Source organism: Dreissena polymorpha, chromosome 1 (genome assembly GCF_020536995.1).
Source record: "Dreissena polymorpha isolate Duluth1 chromosome 1, UMN_Dpol_1.0, whole genome shotgun sequence".
In the NCBI taxonomy this organism is placed as follows: domain Eukaryota; kingdom Metazoa; phylum Mollusca; class Bivalvia; order Myida; family Dreissenidae; genus Dreissena; species Dreissena polymorpha.
The window spans coordinates 42034883-42057908 of NC_068355.1; the positions used below are offsets into that span (position 1 = coordinate 42034883).

At 36.9% G+C, this 23026-nt stretch overlaps 1 protein-coding gene across 1 annotated transcript in view; it reads left to right on the forward strand.

Annotated features, from left to right (window-relative positions):
• LOC127878009 (protocadherin Fat 4-like) overlaps positions 1-23026 on the forward strand; it is a 59337-nt gene that overhangs the window by 33290 nt on the left and 3021 nt on the right. Inside the window, exons 17-25 of the mRNA XM_052424373.1 lie at positions 592-750; positions 1302-1424; positions 4828-6571; positions 6762-7682; positions 11128-12359; positions 16248-16530; positions 17347-17501; positions 18794-18977; positions 19400-19482. Of these exons, the coding sequence (XP_052280333.1) occupies positions 592-750; positions 1302-1424; positions 4828-6571; positions 6762-7682; positions 11128-12359; positions 16248-16530; positions 17347-17501; positions 18794-18977; positions 19400-19482 (4884 nt within the window). The remainder of the gene's footprint in view (positions 1-591; positions 751-1301; positions 1425-4827; positions 6572-6761; positions 7683-11127; positions 12360-16247; positions 16531-17346; positions 17502-18793; positions 18978-19399; positions 19483-23026) is intronic.

Below are 23026 nucleotides of genomic sequence, written 5' to 3' on the forward strand. Positions count from 1 at the left end.
AAAGCTGACTTATCCGATACTTTACAGAAAGGTCTGCATAAGTACACTCCTCAACCTCGCTGATGAATAAATTGAGACTCTGTCTGGAAAAGCTTAATGCATGTGCGTAAAGTATCGTCCCAGATTAGCCTGTGCAGTCCACACAGGCTAATCTGGGACGACACTTTCTACTTTTATTAATTTTTATGCCCCCGGATCGAATGATCGGGGGTATATTGTTTTTGGCCTGTCTGTCATTCTGTGTTGTCATTCTGTCCCATAACTTTTGCAATATTGAAGATAGCAACTTGATATTTGGCATGCATGTGAATCTCATGGAGCTGCACATTTTGAGTGGTGAAAGGTCAAGGTCATCCTTCAAGGTCAAAGTTAAAAAAAAGCGGCGTATTAGGTGGCATTGTGTTTCTGACAAACACATCTCTTGTTTCATTTCAAAAAAGTTTCTACTAAACAAAAAGACAGTTTAAGTTGAAAGTGCCCTCCCTGATTAGCCTGTGGACTGCACAGGCTAATCAGGGACGACACTTTTCACACATGCATTACGCCTAATTTTCACACTGTGCAGCTCAATTGTTCCGCTCTTTATTGCAGGAGGGGAGTTTCTTATATCAGCCACTGGGGTGGTTACAACCACTATCAGTTTCAATCGTGAGGCTGTTGCCAGCTACACACTGGTCATCGTAGTCAGGGACAACGGAACAAATCCGTCTGTGTTGTCCACGACAACAACACTTGTTGTCACAATTACAGGTGAGTTCCATTCTTTCAGTTGTATCAATGGTGGAGTGTGAAATTGTTGTATCTGCTTAACTTGTCCCAATGAAATACAATTGTTTCACTCGCAACCTTTGCTATGTAGGTCTAGTTTTAATGCTTAATTTCATTTGTGCAATATTCATATGGGCAACATAGGATGGGTATGATAAACTGGACACATGCTTTGATTCTAAAACTTTCCTTTGATTAAATGTTTTTACATATCTTTCTGTTTTAGCTCAAATAGTCAAAAACTATGCATTGACAGAAAAAATGATGTTTGTAAATAAGTCTCAAACACTTTGTGTTTTAAACCAGTTACTGGTACTTAGACCAATGTACCATTAAATTGCTATATATATATAAGACTTATCTTACATTTTTTTATAATTTAAGTTTTAGGCACACATTATTTTAAAGATATATTTTGCTAAAATGGTAATAATTATTTAATAATATTTAAATTTTAATGCTTTTATTTGATTCAGCAAATTTAATTTGATTAGATTTAAGAATATTTCTTTACTATTATTTCTATTCAACAGATGTCAATGATAACAAGCCTGTGTTTGCACAAATCATTTACAACTTCAATGTAGCTGAGAACAATACTGGTTACGCTAATGTTGGAAAAGTAAGCGCAACAGATGCAGACACAGGGTTGGCAGGTATGTTGAAACAAAGATAATGAAAAATAGCTGAGTAGGAATAAAATGTCAAAAGAGTTCTTGCTGTATGGAAAATAGAATCAATATAATTTTTTAGCTCTACTGGCCATAGTGGACATAGTGTTTCCGACAAACACATTTCTTGTTTGTTTAAATATAAAGTTCTATCTTTTTGAAACTTCAACGGATGTTTTATATCATCAAGGGCCAGAACCCCATTGAGAGTGAAGAAAATTTGTCCAACTTATTGTTGAAAAGGAGCCATTTGAAGTTTAAATTATACGTTTTTTTCTTGTTTATGCGATAAATTTCCCATTTTGGGTCTGTTTGTTTAAAACTTACTCAGATTGTTCATTCTATCAAGGGCTTGGGCCCTATTGATTCCACCCAGTAGAGCAATTCAGGCCCTCATGGGCCTCTTGTTAATAATTATTATAACTAGAGCTTTGTCACAGACGTGATGTATACCCCCACATGCTGCATTGACACAGAATATTTTGCATGCTGTCTTTACAAAACAAGAGAAGCTAATTTTTGGCAATTTTTAAGAATTATTATGCCATTATCATTTATGGCCATTTTGACTGTAAAAAAAATTAATGTACAGAGTCATTTTAAAATCTTACAATGAATGACATACATGTCGTTATGGCCGGGACAAGCTCATTTATGGCCATTTTTTACCTTTGAACTCAAAGTGTGACCTTGACCTTGGAGATATCTACGTAATTCTTTCGCATGACACACGGTCCAATGATAGTGAACAAATGAATCGAGTAATTCTAAAATCTCACAATGAATGACATAGTTATGGCCCGGACAAGATCATTTATGGCCATTTTTATGTCCCCCACTATAGTAGTGGGGGACATATTGTTTTTGTCCTGTCTGTTGGTTTGTCTGTTGGTTGGTTTGCGCCAACTTTAACATTTTGCAATAACTTTTTTGCTATATTGAATATAGCAACTTGATATTTGGCATGCATGTGTATCTCATGGAGCTGCACATTTTGAGTGGTGAAAGGTCAAGGTCATCCTTCAAGGTCAGAGGTCAAATATATGTGGCCAAAATCGCTCATTTTATGAATACTTTTGCAATATTGAAGATAGCAACTTGATATTTGGCATGCATGTGTATCTCATGGAGCTGCACATTTCGATTGGTGAAAGGTCAAGGTCAAGGTCATCCTTCAAGGTCAGAGGTCAAATATATGTGGCCCAAATCGCTTATTTTATGAATACTTTTGAAATATTGAAGATAGCAACTTGATATATGGCATGCATGTGTATCTCATGGAGCTGCACAATTTGAGTGGTGAAAGGTCAAGGTCATCCTTCAAGGTCAGAGGTCAAATATATGTGGCCCAAATCGCTTATTTTATTAATACTTTTGCAATATTGAAGATAGCAACTTGATATTTGGCATGCATGTGTATCTCATTAGCTGCACATTTTGAGTGGTGAAACGTCAAGGTCAAGGTCATCCTTCAAGGTCAAATATATTTGTCAAAATTGCTCATGTAATGTCACTTCTGCAATATTGAAGCTAGCAATTTTATATTTGAAATGCATGTGTATCTCATGGAGCTGCACATTTTGAGTGGGAGGGGCAAGGTCAAGGTCATCCTTCAAGGTCAAACGTCATATAGGGGGACATTGTGTTTCACAAACGCATCTTGTTGACCTTTAAACTTAAAGTGTGACCTTGACATTGGAGATATCGACGTAATTTTTTCGCATGACACACCATCCAATGATTGTGAACACATATACCAAAAAAAATTAAAATTTCACAATGAATGACATAGTTATGGCCTGGACAAGATCATTTTTGGCCATTTTTGACATTTGAACTAAAAGTGTGACCTTGCAGATATCGACGTAATTCATTCGCATGGCACACCGTCCAATGATGGTGAGCAAATGTGCAAAATGATTTTAAAATCTCACAATGAACGACATAGTTATGGACCGCACAAGATCATTTATGGCCATTTTTTTCCTTTGAACTCAAAGTTTGACCTTGACCTTGGAGATATCAACGTAATTCTTTCGCATGACACACCATCCAATGATGGTGAACAAATGTGCCAAATGATTTTAAAATCATCACGACATAGTTATGGCCTGGACAAGCTCATTTATGGGCATTTTGATCTTTGAACTCAAAGTGTTACCTTGACCTTGGAAATATTGACGTAATTCTTTCGCATAACATACCCTCCAATGATGGTGAACAAATGTGCCAAATGATTTTAAAGTTTCACAATAAATGACACACAGTAATGCCATGACAAGCTCATTTATGGGCATTTTGACATTTGAACTCCAAGTGTGACCTTGACCTTGAGAATATCGCTGTACTTCTTTCGCATGAAACACAGTACATGGTAGTGAAAAAATGTACCAAGTCATTTTAAAATCGACATAGATAAATCGATAAATGACATAGTTATGGTCCGGACAAACTTTCGAGACAGACCGACCGACTGACAAAGTGACTCCTTTTAAGCCCCCATTACCAATGGTAATCACATCACACACCGTCCAATGATTGTGAACAAATGTACCGAGTAATTTTAAAATCTCACAATGAATGACATAGTTATGACCCGGACAAGATCATTTATGGCCTTTTTGACCTGTGAACTCAAATTGTGACCTTGACCTTGGAGATAAAGACGTAATTTGTTCGCATGACACACCGTCCAATGATGGTGAACTAATGTGAAAATGATTTTAAAGTCTCACAAAAAAGGACAAAGTAATGGCCCGGACACGCCCATTTATGGGCTTTTTGACCTTTGAACTCCGAGTGTGACCTTGACCTTGGAGAGATCGACGTACTTCTTCCGCATGACACACCGTCCCATGATGTTCAACAAATGTACCAAGTCATTTTAAAATCTAACGATAAATGACATAGTTATGGTCCGGACAAACTTTCAGTTTAAAACGCACTAAGTGACCATGTGACCTAGTTTTTGACCAGGTGTGACCCATATTCAGAATTGATCTAGACATCATCTAGATACAACTTCTGACCAAGTTTGGTGAAGATATGATGAAATTGTTGGGACAGACAGACGGACAGACAGACCGACCGACTGACAGACCGACAGACCGACCGACAGAGTGACTCCTATATAGCCCCCATTACCAATGGTAATGGGGGTATAAAAATTAATTTGTAAATAATTAACTATATTAACTGAAACATATTTTACTTTCGAATTTATTCAAGGGTGTTTCCCATCACTGTTCTCCAGTCCACAAATTCAAACAGCATTAATCCATAAGCATGATCTCTGTATATCACTGTTTTACATGCATTTATTAAAAAACAATCTGCAAAATAAGTATTTATGTATAGAAATTTACAACAGTTCATGTGTCCATTTCAGCATCTATTTCCTACTCAATTTCAAGCGGAAACAATGATGGAAAATTTGCTATTGATCAGTCTACAGGAGACATTACACTCATAACTACGCTGAACTATGAATCAGTAACAACCTATACCCTTGTGCTACATGCAGTCGATAAACAGGCAACATTTCAAACAGGAACAGCGACTGTGAGCATCCATGTAACAGATGTCAATGACATGGCCCCGTCTTGTCCCTCATCATTATACACAAGCTCAGTTGCAGAGAACACTCCAGCAACCACATCTGTCCTCACCTTGAGCTGTACAGATGCCGATGCTTCTGTTGGTAACACGGTGACCTATTCCATAACATCGGGTGGTGCAATATTTACTGTTGACCAAGGTACAGGCATTCTTTCTACAAACTCACCTCTTGACATGGAGACTACACAAAGTTACGATGTTGTTGTACGCGCTACGGATGGTACCCATAACACTAATGTTACTGTCAAAATCTCTGTAACCAATATCAACGATAAAACACCAGCATTTTCCCCCACAGGGCCATACTTTGTTCCCATCAATGAAAATATTGCAATAGGGAGCACAATTTATGATCTAAATGCTACGGATGCTGATTTTGGTGAAACAAGCTTTATATTTTCTATATCTGGAGACACCTCTGGCGGGAAATTTGTGATCGGCGCCTCGAGCGGTATCATTCAGACGTCTAAAGCCATTGACAGGGACACGCCTTTGGTTCCTTCCTACATACTCAATGTCACCGTAGCCGATGGAATCGGTGCTCATGCATTGACTGCCACCACTAGTATTGTCATCACTATCAATGATGAAAATGATAATTCACCATCTTGTGATGCAGCAGTTTATACGGTTACAGCATTAGAATCAGCATCAATCGGAACAAATTTTATTTCACCAGTTTGTTCGGACATTGATGTTGTTGCATCTCCTACTTTGCTGTTTAGCATAGCTTCCGGAAATGATGAAGATAAGTTTGTAATCAATGGTGGAAATGGGAAGGTATCATTGAAAAACAGTCTGGACTATGAGACAACCACCAAGTACACTCTCACAGTTCTTGTCAGTGACCAGGGAGCACCGGCCCCTCATGTACAAACCTTGACAATGGTCATATATGTTGATCCAGTCAACGAGTCACCTCCTGTGTTTCAAGGGGAACCATACAGTGCAACTGTTGATGAGGATGAAAATAGCGGATACCTTGTAGTCATAATAAGTGCTAATGATGATGATAAGGGTTCTAACCATGGTGGCGTACAATATGCCATAAAAAGTGGAAATGATGATGGAAGATTTTCAATCAACCCAAGATTTGGTCAAATTATTGTTGCAGGGCCACTGGATAGGGAAGCAAAATCAGCCTACGCTCTCACTGTTACTGCTGCAGACATGCATGAAGGTGATGCAGCAGCTAAAACCGCGGAGACAACATTCACCTTGACCATCAACGATGTCAATGATAACTACCCGGAGATCAATCCGTCTTCCTACACAGGAGTAGTAGATGAGAATGCAAACATTGGCGCAAGCATTATTAAAATCATCACTTCAGACGATGATGATGGTCAAGCTGGATCTAACGGACTCCAGTATTCTATCACTGGTACTGGGAATACAAATAATGCTTTCAGCATGTCGGGTGCATGGGTCACATTGGCTGGCACAGTTGATGCAAGTACCAAGTCCCTGTACATGATGACAGTGAAAGTCTCCGACCAGGGTTCGCCAGTTAGGTATGCATTGGTTTAAACAATATTTATTTAGCTATTTGTAAACAAACGAGAGCAATGCAATACAAAAATAATACTATTTTGACATAATATGCCTACAGGAAGACATTGGTTTATTGCTTAACACATAGACTGCAAAGTAAAATTTGACAGAATTTAGAAATAACTCGAGGCTTATGCTATGTCTCTTCAGGTCTGCATTGACGCGGGTAACCATTCAAGTAGTCTCCGTGAATGAGCATCCACCAGTGTTTACCACAGCAACGGAAGTTACAATTTCAGAATCCATCCCCGTTGGTAGTAGTATTGATAGGCTGGCCGCATCCGATGGTGACACTGGAGTGTACGGGGTATTGAGATACTATCTTCAATCAGCTATTATGGGAAATGCCAACGACTTTACGGTAGATTTGTTTGATGGAACAATAAGGGTTGCAAATGCTTTAGATTATGATTCAGGTCCAAAAATATACAAGCTAGAAATCAAAGTTGAAGACACCTCAGTTTCAAGTAGCCAAACAAAATCTAGTAGCATAACATACACTATTAACTTGGCAGACGAAAATGATCAGACTCCACAGTTTTCACAGAATACTTACACAGTAAATGTTAATGAAAATTTAGTAAATCCTAGCCTTATTGGACTGTTTGTGTTTGCGTCTGACACCGACTCTGGCGTTAATGGTGAAATCATGTACACTATTGTTGCTGGAAGTGGAAAAGATGTATTTTCTATTGATTCAACAAATGGAGCCATTTCTACAAAAAGTGAAATAGATTACGAGACCCAGACATCATATGATATTATTATAGAAGCTAAAGATTCGGGTGTAACAAAAAAGTTGTCCTCTACATGCATAGTGAGAATACAAGTCACAGATTTGAATGACAACACCCCCAAATTCCAAGCCGGCAATGTTTCCATAGCAATACCTGAGGATACTTCAGTGGGAACAACTATTGCAAACCCGGGAGCTACAGACAAGGATTCTGTTGCCAATAATAACAATGTCATCACTTATGCCTTTTCTGCAACATCTGACAAATTCTCAATAGACCCCAGTACTGGTGTCATCACAGTCACAAATGCGTTGGACAGAGAGACAGTACCAAGGTAAATCATTAGGCCTATAAATTCAACCTTTATTTCAAGATTAGTTTTCTACTTAAGTTAAAATTTACATTAGACCCCAGTAGGGTGTCTTCACAGTCATCCTTGCGTTAGTCAGGGAGAAAGTACCAAGGTAAATCACTCATTAAATCAACGTAATTGTATTTCAGTTATTAGTTTTCACGGTGCCTATAGCACGTGACTTTTGAAGATCTGTGTTGGGAGAATAAAGCGCGACCCAGTTAACATTTTTATTGCTCAGGTGAGCTTTTGTGACAGGTCTTTATCTGTCGTCTGTCCATCCATCCACATTTGTTTGTAAACACTCTAGAGGCCACATTTATTGTCCGATCTTTATGAAACTTGGTCAGAAGCTTCGTCCCAATGAAATCTCGGTCGAGTTCGAAACTGGGTCATGCCGGGTCAAAAACTAGGTCACTAGGTCAATAAAAAGAAAAACCTTTTAAACACTGTAGAAGTCACATTTCATGCCCAATCTTCATGTAACTTTGTCAAAATGTTTGTCTTAATGATATGTTGGCCGAGTTCAGAAGTGGTGTCGGTCCTTTGAAAAACATGGCCGCCAGTGGGCGGGGCAGTTTGCCTTATTTGGGTATAGAGAAACCTTGTAAACACTCTAGAAGTCACAATTTTTGCCCAATCATCATGAAAGTTGGTCAAAACATTGGTTTTATTGATTTCTTGGATGAGTTCCAAAATGGTCCAGATCGGTGAAAAAAAAAATGGCCGCCAGTGGGCCGGGCATTTTTCTCTATATGTATATAGTGGCAACATGTGAACACTCTAGAAGTCACATTTTTGGTCCAATGTTCATGAAATTTGGTCAGAACTTTTGTTTCCTAGATAGGTGAGTTAAGTTTGAAAATGGTTCCAGTCTGTTGAAAAACATGGTTGCCAGGGGGACGGGGCGGTTTTTCTTATATTTATATAGTGAAAAGGCTTGTAAACAATAATGAATTAGGGTCATGTAACATGTGAGACAACTCTTCTAAATATTGCATTTAAGTTTACAGTAGTTACTCCCCTTTGACTATTAATGTTTTCATAACAATACAGTGTAGTTGTGTGTATCATTTAGGTGTAAATTGTTATTCGTGGTTCGAGTTTTTTTTTAGCTCACCTGATTGCTCAGGTGAGCTTTTGTGACCGGTCTTTGTTCGTCGTCCGTCCGTCCGTTAACATTTGTTCGTAAACACTCTAGAGGGCACTTTTCTTTTCCGATCTTCATGAAACTTGGTCAGAAGCTTTGTCCCAATGATACATGTATCTCGGTTGAGTTCGAAACTGGGTCATGCCGGGTCACAAACTAGGTCACTAGGTCAAAAAAAAAGAAAAACCTTGTTAATACTGTAGAAGTCACATTTCATGCCTAATCTTCATGAAACTTTGTCAAAATGTTAGTCTTAATGATATGTTGGTTGAGTTCAAAAGTGGTCCTGGACTGTTGAAAAACATGTCCACCAGTTGGCGGGGCAGTTTTCCTTATTTGGCTATAGAGATACCTTGTAAACACTCTAGAGGCCACATTTTTTGTCCGATTTTAATGAAACTTGGTCAGAAGATTTGTCCCAATGATATCTCGATGGAGTTGGAAACTGGGTCAAGCTGGGTCAACAACTAGGTCACTAGGTTAAAAAAAAGAAAACCTTGTAAACACTGTTGGTTTAGTTCAAAAGTGGGTCTGGTCCGTTGAAAAACATGGCCGCCAGTGGGCCGGGCAGTTTTCCTTATTTGGCTATAGAGAAACTTTGTAAACACACTAGAAGTCACAATTTTTGCCCAATCATCATGAAAGTTGGTCAAAACATCGGTTTTATTGATATCTCGGACGAGTTCGAAAATGGTCCAGATCGGTGAAAAACATGGCTGCCAGTGGCGGGGCATTTTTCTCTATATGTATAAAGTGAAAACATGTGAACACTCTAGAAGTCACATTTTTGGCTCAATTTTCATGAAATTTGGTCAGAACATTTGTTTCCTTGATACGAGAGTTGAGTTAAAAAATGGTTCCCGTCAGTTGAATAACATGGCTGCAGGGAGGGGGGGCAGTTTTCTTATATTTATACAGTAAAAAAAAGCTTGTGAACACTCTAGAAGTCACATTATTTGCACAATCATCATGAAACTTGGTGAAATGATTGGTTTTATATATATCTCAGATGAGTTCGCAAATGGTTTGATCGGTCAAAAAACATGACAGACAGGGGGGGCAGTTTTCCTTATGTGACTAGAGAGAAACTTTGTGATCGAACACTATAGAAGTCTCATTTTTTGCCTAATCATCGTGAAACTTAGTCAATACATTGGTTTTATTGATTAATCAGACAAGTTGGAAAATGGCTTAGATCGGTGAAACACACTTTTTAGCTCACCGGATTGCTCAGGTAAGGTTTTAGAATTGGTCTTTGTCCGCCATCCGTTAGTCCACATTTGGTTTGTAAACACTCTAGCATTCACACTTCTCAAGCATTGTTTATGAAAGTTGCTGAAAGATCTCAGTCAAGTTTGATAATGAGCAAAATCACATAATTTATACCATAATTATTGCCCTTAGATTGTCCAAATTTTCATTATATTATACAAAATCCTTGTAAACACTCTAGAGGTCACAATTTTGTTTCAGATTTTATGAATCTTGGTCAAAATATTTATTTTTGTAAGCAAAGTTTGATGTTTGGTAAGGGGGGTCAGCTCGAAATATAGGTCACCAGGTAAAATCTTACAAAAACAAAAACACTCCATACGCCAGAGTTTTGGTTCAATAATGATGAAACTTGACCAGGATGTTTGTCTGGACAATATCTAGGTCAAGTTTGACGTTTGGTAAAGATTAAATGAACCGACTCCTCTCAGGTGAGCGAACTAGGGCCATTTTGGCCCTCTTGTTAAATATTTCACCATTTTTAATGGCATAATGATAAACAGGAGAGCCCACTCATTCATGAGAATTGTCTATAGGTATCATGATCTTTTTAAACAAATAAGTATTTTTTAAGTTAAGTGCAACTGCGCGTTTGTAATATGAAGTCCCACATTGATACAACATTTTTCTAACCGTTCAAACGCACGGTAGCACTTTACTGAAAAAATACTTATTTGTTTAAAAAGATCATGATACCTTTAGAAAACTCTTACAAATGAGCGGGCTCTTCACTTTATCCCATTAACAATGGTGAAATATTTAAAAAGAGATCCTTAAAAATGTTAACTGGGTCGCTTTATTCTCCCAACACAGATCTGAAAAAGTCACGTGGTATAGGCACAGTGGTTTTCTAGCTTAAGCTTACATTGTTTTAAATAAAAAACTACACATTAATGTTTACCTGGAATGTGTTTTCTTTTACAGAGGGGTATTTGTTAAAAATGAAAAAAAAAATGTACAATTTTTTCCAGAGATCAAATTCTAAATAACTTATATTTCTTTCAGCTATATACTTATCATACATGCCAAGGATAGTGGCACTAACCCACAGCGGAACACTGGCACTGCTACTTATACAGTGATTCTAACTGATGTGAACGACAAATATCCCATTGTAAATCAGACTTTGCCTTTGAAGGCAACAATCCCAGAAGATACTTCACTGAACTTTATTGTTTTCAACGTGTCCGCCACTGACTTGGACAGGGCGGAAAATGCCTTGCTGACTTATAGAATCACCAATGGTAACATGGGTGACCATTTTAGAATCGAACCTGGATTGGGAATCATACAAGTGAATCATGCTTTAGATAGGGAGACACAAGACATGTATGAACTTGAAATTACAATCACTGACAGTGGGGCAGTACCTCTTAGTGTAATCACAACAGCCACTGTAACCCTTAGCGATGTTAATGATAATCCGCCAGTGTTCCAGCCAGCGCCTATTACGACTTACCGCTTCAGTGTATCGGAAAACGTACCTAGGGGGTCCTATGTCAATAATGTGTCAGCTACAGATGCGGACATTAACGCTAATGGTCAGATACAGTACACCATAGCATATCATGTGACAGGAGAAGCCAGCCATTTTAGTCTGGATGTTGGAACTGGTGTCATTAAAACGGCACATGAGTTGGACCGCGAAGTCCGGGACTTGTATGTATTTGTAGTACGAGCAACAGATAGCGGCACTAATAGACTTTCCTCTACAGTTACTGTTTCTGTAACAATATCTGACTTCAATGATAATCTACCTACATTTAATAAAGCTCTATACACGGCAAATGTCCTAGAAAATGACCCTGTTGGAACTAGTATTCTAACAATGGTGTTGCAAGACGAGGACATTGATATCAATGCTGATCTGACACTCACCATTGCGGACGCCATTGCTGATCAATACATAGCAGCAAACTCTTTGACATTTGTGCTGTCCGTGAAACAGCCAATAGACAGAGAAACCATCAACCTGTTCAACTTCACATTGACAGTTACAGACCGTGGTACCCCGCCCCTGTCGTTTCAAACGCGGGTGGTGATTACGGTCAATGACGTAAATGATAACCCACCAGTTTTCTCGCCTATATTCTACAACAGTGAGATTCCCCATACTGACGAGTGCCAGGTCACCGTGGCCGTCCTAACAGCATCGGATAAAGATAGCGGAGTGCACGCAGGCTTCACTTATGCAATGAACAGCTATCCACAGATCTTCTCGCTGAATTCTGTTACAGGTGTGTATAATGTTTTTATGATACATGTATTATTCATTTTATTTCTATGAACAGATTTTGTAAACATCCTTTTAATACATTTGAGTCTGTGATAACAAATAAAAATATCTGTGTGGAATTGTTGAATATATAGTATTACACATTAATCTGTCTATTCCTATTATTAAAACATATTTGTATGGGCCTCTGTTGTAATGTGAAATTGTAGGCTCAATTTATGTTTAGGGGCACGAGAAACACGTCAAGTAACAATTAGGGTTGAAATACATTTTGGAGTAATGTAAATGGGCTCATTTAAATTAAAAAACTACTCAAACAGCAAAAATTAGAGTAAATGATAGTGGGCAAGCTTTTCTAATACTCTATCGTGGCACTGCCGGTATTCGGTCAGGTATGCAGGTACAAGTACATGTATTATTGTACTCGAGTCATATTTTATGTAAGTTTGCAACATAGGCACTATAATGTATTTATCTCTTCAATTGTTCTTTGGCAACTATTGAACTTAAGACCCACAGTGCCTGTATATTTGAGATAAATTCAACTATATTGAAGAGCCATGCTGACTTACCAAAATATTACTCGAGTCACAATTTACGTGGGGAGAATGTCTATACTGTAAATATTGTGCAATATTCCATTCTTAGAAACATAGTGAATTTTTACCCTTGTTCAATTTCCAGGTTTTCTGGTACTCAGCTAATCACAGTAAGATAAACTTGGGCCAAAAATATTGGGGAATTATTTTTTAATTGATGGATGGACAAGCAATAAAAATAACTACATAGTCATAAATGGTCATGTCAGCAAATTTAAGATTGTGTAGCTTTGGTTTATTCCACTCAACCCAGTAACTTAAAGATTTAAACACAAGGTTACGCGTGTCCTGCTTTAATAGAAACTTTTTCATAGATATAGTTATGGAGAATTTCAGACCTACTCTAGTTTCTACTTGACAAATAGGCTAAAGTGATTTTTACACATGTCACTACAGTACAGTAAAAAATTTAAAGGGGAAAGCACCATGATTTTTGTCACAGTTTGCTATTACGATTTTCATGTTGATAGTATGTACAAAATTACAAAAATTGGTAATTAAAATGTTCAGAGATAAATTCCTCAATTTTACATAATTTTATTGGAATTTTTGTTCTGCTGTTATTTAATGTACTATTATTTTCTGAAACATTCAGTTGAATCATTTACCAAAAACTTGTTTAATTGTCATATGCAAAGTCAAGATTTGATTTTGAAAAATGCATTTTAAAAATTCAACCGATTGCAAATGATCTTGATTTTAACTGGTGACATAGTAACACAGCTTTTTAGCTCACCTGATTGCTTAGGTGAGCTTTTGTGACCGGTCTTTGTCCGTTGTATGTCCGTCCGTCTGTCCGTCCGTCCGTTAACATTTGCTCTTAAACACTCTAGAGGCCACATTTCTTGTCCCATCTTCATGAAACTTGGTCAGAAGCTTTGTGCCAATGAAATCTCGGCCTAGTTCGAAACTGGGTTGTGCCGGGTCGAAAACTAGGTCACAAGGTTCAAAAGTGGTTCCAATCCGTTGAAAAACATGGCCGCCAGTGGGCGGGGCAGTTTTCCTTATTTGGCTATAGAGAAACCTTGTAAACACTCTAGAAGTCACAATTGTTTCCCAATCATCATGAAAGTTGGTCAAAACATTGGTTTTGTTGATTTCTTGGACGAGTTCAAAAATGGTCGAGATCGGTGAAAAAACATGGCCGCCAGGGGGCGGGGCAGTTTTCTCTATATGTATATAGTGAAAACATGGGAACACTCTAGAAGTCACATTTTTGGTCCAATCTTCATGAAATTTGGTCAGAACATGGATTTTTGGATATGACAGTTGAGTTCGAAAATGGTTCTGATTGGCAAAAAAGCATGTCCGCTGGGGGGGGGTCATTTTCCTTATATTTATATAGTAATAACAGCTTTTGAACACTATATAGTTTATCATGTCAAGGGAAGTAACTGCAAATGAAAAATTATGTTGAATTGACAGAGTTGTCTCCCTTTTTAAAATATTTGTTTTAAGCAAAAGAAGATTATTTGGAATTAATTATAAATGATAGTTTTACATTCTGGAAGATACATGTAGCAAACTTTTGAATATGTTTTTTATTGTTTGATGATTCTGTACAATATGGCATTCTTTTGTCAAACAATTAAAGCAAGACTATACGATATTTACATGTGTTAAATTGTAATATATTGATAAATATATGTTACAATAACACAAAAAAGGCAAGATACTGAAGACGAATTTCATAAAATGCAGCAAAGACAAATTAGCGCCCCCAGCTGATGGTGACGAAGATATTTAGTACATATTTTCCTACAATAACCGAAGAATTTGTCTTTTTATTAGGATTGGAGTTAGTGTTCATGTGTCGAATGAATAGACATCGCTGCAGGAATTTAAAAACAACCATTAAACTAAATTAAGATTCATATCGTACATGCATGATATACATTCTGGCGAATTCGACTGTACCTACATTTTCGATTTCAGAATTAAATATCTCGCTTATTTCGCATTTTTCTACACTTGTTCTTCTTAAGTTTTATTTTAAATTATATTGAAATGTATGACCTTGTTTACACTCTAGAGGTCACATTATTTTCCAATCATCATGAAACTTACGCTCGTGGAGGTTTCTCAATAATCATGAAACTTGGTTTGAAGATTTGTCCCAATGATATCTTGGAACATGGCTGCTAAGAGGGTGGCAGTTTTCTCATTATTTCCCCCCCCCCCCCTCCCCCCCCCCCCCCCCCCCCCCTTCGAAGAAGAGGGGTTATATTGTTTACACATGTCGGTCCGTCGTCCACCAGATGGTTTCCGGATGATAACTCAAGAGCGCCTATGCCAAGGATCATGAAACTTCATAGGTACATTGATCATGACTCGCAGATGACCCCTATTGATTTTCAGTACACTATGTCAAAGGTCAAGGTCACGGTGACCCAAAGCAGTAAAATGGTTTCCGGATGATTACTCAAGAACACTTATGCCTAGGATCATGAAACTTCAAAGATACATTGATCATGACTCGCAGATAACCCCTATTGATTTTCAGGTCACTAGGTCAAAGGTCAAGGTCACGGTGACCTGAAATAGTAAAATGGTTTCTGGATGATAACTCAAGACCGCTTAGGCCTAGGATCATGAAACTTCATAGGTACATTGATCATGACTCGCAGATGACCACTATTTATTATCAGGTCACTAGGTCAAAGGTCAAGGTCACAGTGCCAAAAAACGTATTCACACAATGGCTGTCAAGATCACGGTGACTCAACTTAGAAAAATGGTTTCCGGATGATAACTCAAGAATGCTTACGCCTAGGGTCATGAAACTTCATAGGTACATTGATCATGACTCGCAGATGAAATAATGATGAAACTTGACTAGGATGTTTGTCTGGACAATATCTAGGTCAAGTTTGACATTTGGTAAAAATTGAATGAACCGACTCCTCTCAGGTGAGCAAACTAGGGCCATCTTGGCCTTCTTGTTTTGTTAACTGTGCAGTAAATGCTCTTTAACTTGTTTAATAGAAAATTTGATGACTTCACATTTTTTTGCCATCAGAACAAAGTGAACAACATTTTGAGCATTTTTTTTATTTCATGGAATCTTACTTAAAGGGACTAGATTAACAATGTTTTTTACAAAAACAAAGATATTAGAGACATTTATCACTCTCAAGTGAATTATTGAATTACTTCTGGCTCTTAAACCACTATGGAATTTTTCTGTGAATATTGATAAAGGCTAGGAGCAAATAATAATGGAAAATTTAAAATTATAACTATTCATTTGGCACGCTAATATTTTCATTTTACTTCAACATGTCTGACAGGTGTAGTAACAAAGACCTCCACTGCAACTGCCAACTTTGCCTACAAACTGTACGTGGAAGCCACTGATCAGGGCCTGCCACCTCAGACTACCGTGAACAAGGCAACCGTCCGAGTGGACACGTACGACCCGGCCTCAGTCATCCTAGCCTACTACATGGATATCAGCGAGACCGTGTACCGCGGGATGGAGTTAACATTCCTTAGTCAGTTGACCACCCTGTACCGTGTGACGTATCCGACCTCACAGGCCAAGAGGTGGTGTATAAAGGACCAGCCCACCAGGTAGTGTGAAATCTTCTGTTGAGGGCATGTTTTGCATGTGAGCCCGTTGTGGAAAAACGGGACTTAGTGCATTATCATAAAGTATCGTCCTAGATTAGCCTGTGCAGTCTGCACTGGCATATCAGGGACCACACTTTAACTTTTACACACTGATTTGTTTAAAGGAAGTCTACTCTTAACAAAGTTCAGTCTAAGTGGTAAGTGCTGTCTGTGAATAGCCTGTGCAGACTGCAGAGGCTGATCTGAGTGCTGTCTGTGAATAGCCTGTGCAGACTGCAGAGGCTGATCTGAGTGCTGTCCGTGAATAGCCTGTGCAGACTGCAGAGGCTGATCTGAGACATCAATTTAAGCAAATGTATTAAGCCCAGTTTTTGCTAGAATCCTATGTACAAGTCTTCTGGGGGTGACGACCTTATGAGAGTCATAGACACTCCATACAAATCTAGACACTTATTTATTACTGCTTGGGAATAATAATGCTGTATTGGGCTGATAACTGATTTTACAAACATTTACTTGTATAACCTTATAAGAAAAGTTTAAAGTTCTTCACTAGTAAGTACTTAAACACCAAGCAATTTGAGTAACTCGCAGACTGTTTAGGTTTTATGCTGTTTGCTTCTCATCTTTATCTTTTAAGGGTTCAAAATGAAGCCCTTAAAACTTGAATCTATCAAGAACTTTTTTTAATTCAATTTGATTTCTTAGAGTAGCAGACGAGTCTAAATGCGTATCTTAGTGGTGAAGAGGGTTTTCTAGAATTGAAAGTTTCTGTGATTTCCTGTCATTCTACAAAGTCCATGTTATTTGTATCAGTTCCAGTGGCATCGTAGTACATGTTTACGTTGTCAAGGACAACACTTCTGACGAGCTCTCAGAGATCAACAATCCCAAGGTGTTCCTTACTGCTGATCAGGCCTTCAAAGTGACAGCCGCAGACGAAAGTGGGACCCCGTCTGATTCTATCAAAGGTACGAGGTCTAAGACATACTTTTGTATTCCAAGACAAGCAATATGAAATGATTAGTGAGGGAAATTCCAGGTAAAAGTGTAAATTTTTGCATGCTATCATTTTATATGTGACAAAAATTATTTTATTATGCCTCCAACAATAAAGTTAAGGCTGCTCCGTTGTTTCCCCATGGGCATCTGTTTGTGCGTCTGTTGGTCCATAGACTCAAACATGTCGTAAGAAATGCTTCTACACTTTTCAACGTACTACATTTATTCTTCCATTCATTTTTCCTTATAATACAAATTTGTGCATTCACATTTTTTATAATCCTGTGATAAAAAGTGCTTTGAAAGTAATGACCCTTATCAATTTTGATTATTAAAACTTGTAATATATTGCAAAATGTGGTGTCAGGGTTATTCGTCACTATACAACTTGTAATATATTGCAAAATGTGGTGTCAGGGTTATTCGTCACTATTATTACAACTTGTATATATATTGCAAAATGTGGTGTCAGGGTTAATCGTCACTATTGTGATTAGCTTTAGTTATTTAAATGTGTTAATTCAAAAGGCTGTAGATGATTCTTAACCAGAATTAAATCATTTGATAAAGGAATAATTAACGGAATTGTTTGGTTATTGCAGATATCCCAGTTGTGTTGAGGGTATGGTGTCTGTTTAGCTATCAGGAGGTGCTGGGTTGGATCCCCTTCTCTAGGAATGCTTAAGATCTTAAGTTCATCAAGTACTGGTTCTACCCAGGAAACATTCTCAAGAGCATCTCAATAAGCCTTAGGCTTTTTATGCAACCAAGCTTAAACAAATAGGCTAAGACTAAACAGGACTAATAGTTATCTTCAAATATATAATGCAGGGGTGTGCTGGTCACTGTTGTCCATGTAAGCTAGAAAATCTACATTTATCAAGACTTTTCCCTACTCACGGGAACTACAGTTTCCACTTATTCAATGAGCCTTGCTGTTGATGGGTGGTTAATGCAGTCGGCAAAGGCTAATCAGGAACGACAATTTTCTTCTAAACTGAATTTTCATTCCGAAGATACTTCCTTCAAATAAAAAAATTCCATAAAATCTTGCAGACTGCACATGCTAATCAGGGACAATATTTTCCATGCATGAAACCAGTCCAGAGCATGGCTCATATGTATTGCAGGGGCGGGCTGGTCAAAGGGGCGGGCTGGTCACAGGAGCGGGCTGGTCATTGTTTTCCTTTGTAGCTAGAAAACCAACACTCGTGAAGACTTTTTCGAGACCTAGACTTATCTCTTAATCCATCTATTGCAGGGGTGGGCTGGGCTGCGTTTTCCATAGTGCAGGTGAAGAAATACGTGGAGCCTGAGGTGGAAACCACTTCCTGGATCAGCACCACGGCAGGAATAGTGACCGTCTCTGTGATTGTGGTCGTCATAGTTGCAGTTGCTGTGGCGATTGTGGTGTACGTCTGCTACAGAATCAGACACCCCTCTGTGTAAGCATTTCTCTTGTTGCAACCAATAACACTTAGTCAGTCAGAAAGTCTTTAAATCAATGTCCTCAAAGAAAACTTTCCTTAAAATTGTTCAAGTTTTTTTTTCCTTAAATTGCATGGTTGCAATGGCATCAGTGTTTCAAAATAATATTGCTTTTTTCCTGTATTTATATAAATGGATATCTGCAGGAGATGACAATCTAATGGGTTAAATTTGTTGAAATGTCTGTACTTAAATATAAGTAACATAATAATACACTGTGTATATCTGGCAAAAGATTTACAGTACTGATACCCATTCTTAATGGCAGATAATCTTTGCTTCATAAAGATATTATGTGATAACAATAATTTCCTAGATTGACTCTGACATTGAACTGTGCTATAAGTTTACTAGTGATGAGTAAGTTTTGTCCATGTAGAAATCAGGTGAATGACTCCCAGGAAGGGGATGACAGCATGCCTGCCAAGAACCAGTTTGATAACAAGAACAACACACTGCAAAGTAAGTCTAACAGTGGGTAATGCATACGTGTTAGAATGCCTATGTGAAATGTATTTTAAATATGGGTAACATCATTTAAACGTCAATATTGTTTTGTTTTACATTTTTATTTTACCTGTTTCTCTATACCACGTCTACTTTATTTTTGTTGGTTATTTCTTATTTATTCTTTACTTTTTTTACCATTAATGGTTATAGCTCACCTTTTCAAAGAACATGCAAGCCATTCCACTCGTCCAAACACGGATGATCTAGCTAGATTAATGTTTTTCAGTAAGTTAGTTTATCAGGAATGACTTGAGGGAACCCATTCAAACTTAAAACATATATTCCCAATCTTGAATGGCCCGTATAGGCCAAATTTACTAACTCTAGTTTGAAATTTGTCAAAATTATGGGCAATTTTACACCTACACCTTTGGATATACACCATATAGGCTGGTTTACATATTGGCTACATAGACAGTTTGCAGCTAATTTAACTTAAATAATTGCATCAAACTTCATTAAAAAAAAACACTTTGGTATCAACGTTCGCCCCCTTTTGGATTGCGTATGGGATGAGTGGGGTCAAGGTCGCTGTTACTAAAATAAGCTAAATGAATTCCAATTAATTTGTCCACAACCAATGAAATTTCATGTTTTTAATACCTCATTTTCAGATCTAGCAATAGATTGCATGTTGCTTTGGTAAAATCAAGATCAAACTCATTTTCAGTAAATAAAGAAGTATAGTTTCTGCTTAATAATTCAATACTAAATTGAGCTATTGAAACAAAACTACATGCATAAATTCAAAATATCTAGAACCTTCTATGGTTAACGTAGCATGAATGGGGTCAAGGACACTGTTGCTGAAAACATATAAAATGATTCATTTAATATTCAAAAGACAAATTGAGCTATTGTCATGCAAAAACAAAAAAAGAGATTTTTTTTATTAAATATAGAGTTAATGTCACTATCATGTAGTCAAGATGAATGGTTTCATCTAAATAAATTGCATATAAGGTGTGCAGGGTCAAGGTCATTTATAGTAGATATAAAATTAGATATTGAAGAATTATTTGTTCTAAATAACTTGAAAACAAAATAAGGACATAGTAATATAACTTGATACATACATTTCTTATATGCTTGGATAGGTCATGGGATTGGTGTGATCAAGGTCAAGGTCAATGACAAAAAATGTCGAAATATATTGGCTTTATATCTTGAGACAAATCAGCTTGTGTGTTGCAAGCAGATACATTTTTTACAACAACTTAATGTTGTGTATATATGGGGCACATTGGGACAAGGTCAATTGTCAATGTCACTGGTAGTAAATATATTAGGTTTCTGCTCAAAATCAAACTTAAGGAGTTGCTAAGGATGTTTTGCACATAAGAAACATTCTAAATTACTTCAAAACAAAAATGATTTACCACAAATACAAACAGGTTGATTTAGAAAAAAAGCCAGAATCTCTGACAATATGGTCAAGCACGCTGTCCTCCAGCAGCTCTTATTAAATTAACTCAATGAAATAGTAAAAAGAAAAAAACAATAGTATATGTGGGCAATTCATATATGTATTTCTTCATTTCAGTCCATGTTTTATGTTATATGTATATATTTTTTCTATAACAGGACACTACATGTTTGGTAAAAACTTTGTTTACTGATCTAGTTTTATTGTTTTGTTTATTTTGAAGCGGAATCTCTATTATTCTGCGCAAGTTTATAAAGCTGCTACAGAAGGCCTTAAAGAAATCCTTAAACTGATACAAATTCTTAAGTGTATAGATCTTTTGTGAACAGGTTGGTTTACTTCAATATGTTTCAAACACGAATGTATTGTTACAAGTATAAGTATACTGTTCAATTTTTGCATAAAACATGCATGTAAGCACCGCACGGAGCTTTGTGAATAGCAGTCCAGAGTTGATTACATATTCAGAGCCTATTATTGCTTACATTTGAAAATATAATCTTAGGATGAGAGAAAACAGATAAGCTACAGCTGACTACTTTTGTATTGCAATATGTAGGCATGTATAATGTTTACCAAATGATTTTTCCCAATCCAAAGGGCTTAGGCCCATGGCCAAAATGGTAAGAAAAAAACAACACTGTGATACATGTACTGATTGGAAATAAGTCTGTTAAATTGTTTACATTGCAAAACAAAAAGGGCAATTATATGGTTTTCCTTGGCAATAATACATACCTATGCTTTGACTGGATGTCATATTTCAGCCTTCAACAATCAGAAAAAACAAATGCGTAAGTGAATAGGAACTGCTTGATTTGGTCTGCATTTTGCATGGAACATTATATCAATGCAGAATCATAAATAATGGCTTCATAATTCATTTTTTATTATTATCAATAGTTATAAGTTCACTATTATGAAAATTAAGATGCGTGTTTCTTTAATATTGAGATTTTGCATGCATTTTACTGCTTTTGTAATTGCCCGGCATTTTATCTTATGAATGTTATTTCCTGCACAATTTTACATTGTTAGCTCATTCGGGTAGCTAGTGGTATTGTTTGTCGTCTGGTGTCAGTCATTATAATTTTCTTCAAATGATATTTCCTTTTAATCCGCTTGGTGGATGTTCACAAGAATTGTCCTTATATGTGGTATTTAACATTGTATGGTGAACCTATCCCAACTTTATTCAAATCAAGCACTTAAAGTGAAAATTGTTCTTGTGCTTTGGATAACTGGTTTCCCTTCTTTTACTTTAAAGTAAACACATTTTAAAAAATCTTCTTTTCCCAAAATATACAGTTTCTTGAAAGCAAAAGTAATTTGCATTCCTCATGTTGCAGTCCTGTACAAAGTTAATTCATGCTCCAGGGGTTCACATTGTTTATATAGGCTTTGCTAGAAAAAAATAAATATTTTACTCTAAGACAACAAAGCCTAGAAATGTAGAGACGTTGTATTTGGTATGTTACATCATGAATTAGTCTAACTAATTTATGGAAACCTTGACTCTGGGTTAAAATTTGGCGCGACATTTTGTTGCCTCTTTTCCTTAGTAAACATAGTGAAAATTTGTGAAACCATCTTCTCGCAGCTGAGATATTCCCTCTATTATCACAATCTTAATTCAGGTTAACGATTCTGAGCCATCATGTCCCTCTTATTAGTAACATAGTGTGTGTTGTTTTTTTTAATGTGAGATTTGTTGTTCTTTCTGTTTCAAAAGATTGTAGAAAGTAAAAGTAATTTGTAATTATTTAAAGCCAAAACATATTCATTTGATTAACCAATAATTTATCATGGCCAATACATGCTTAATGCTGGTTTGTTTGTTGAATGACATGCTGTGGTGCAGATTGATTTGCATGCAGATTATTAAATAAAATGTTTGGCTCTTAGGATAATAACATAACAAACAAATCAAATAAAATGTATTATAAATGATTTTTATGTTAATTTATGTGCCTGTGTATTGTACAGTAGACTGCATGTTGTTGAAATTTAGTGTAAATTAATAAAAAATAAGCTGAGCTCTATTGCAAGAGAATTGTCAACATCATATGG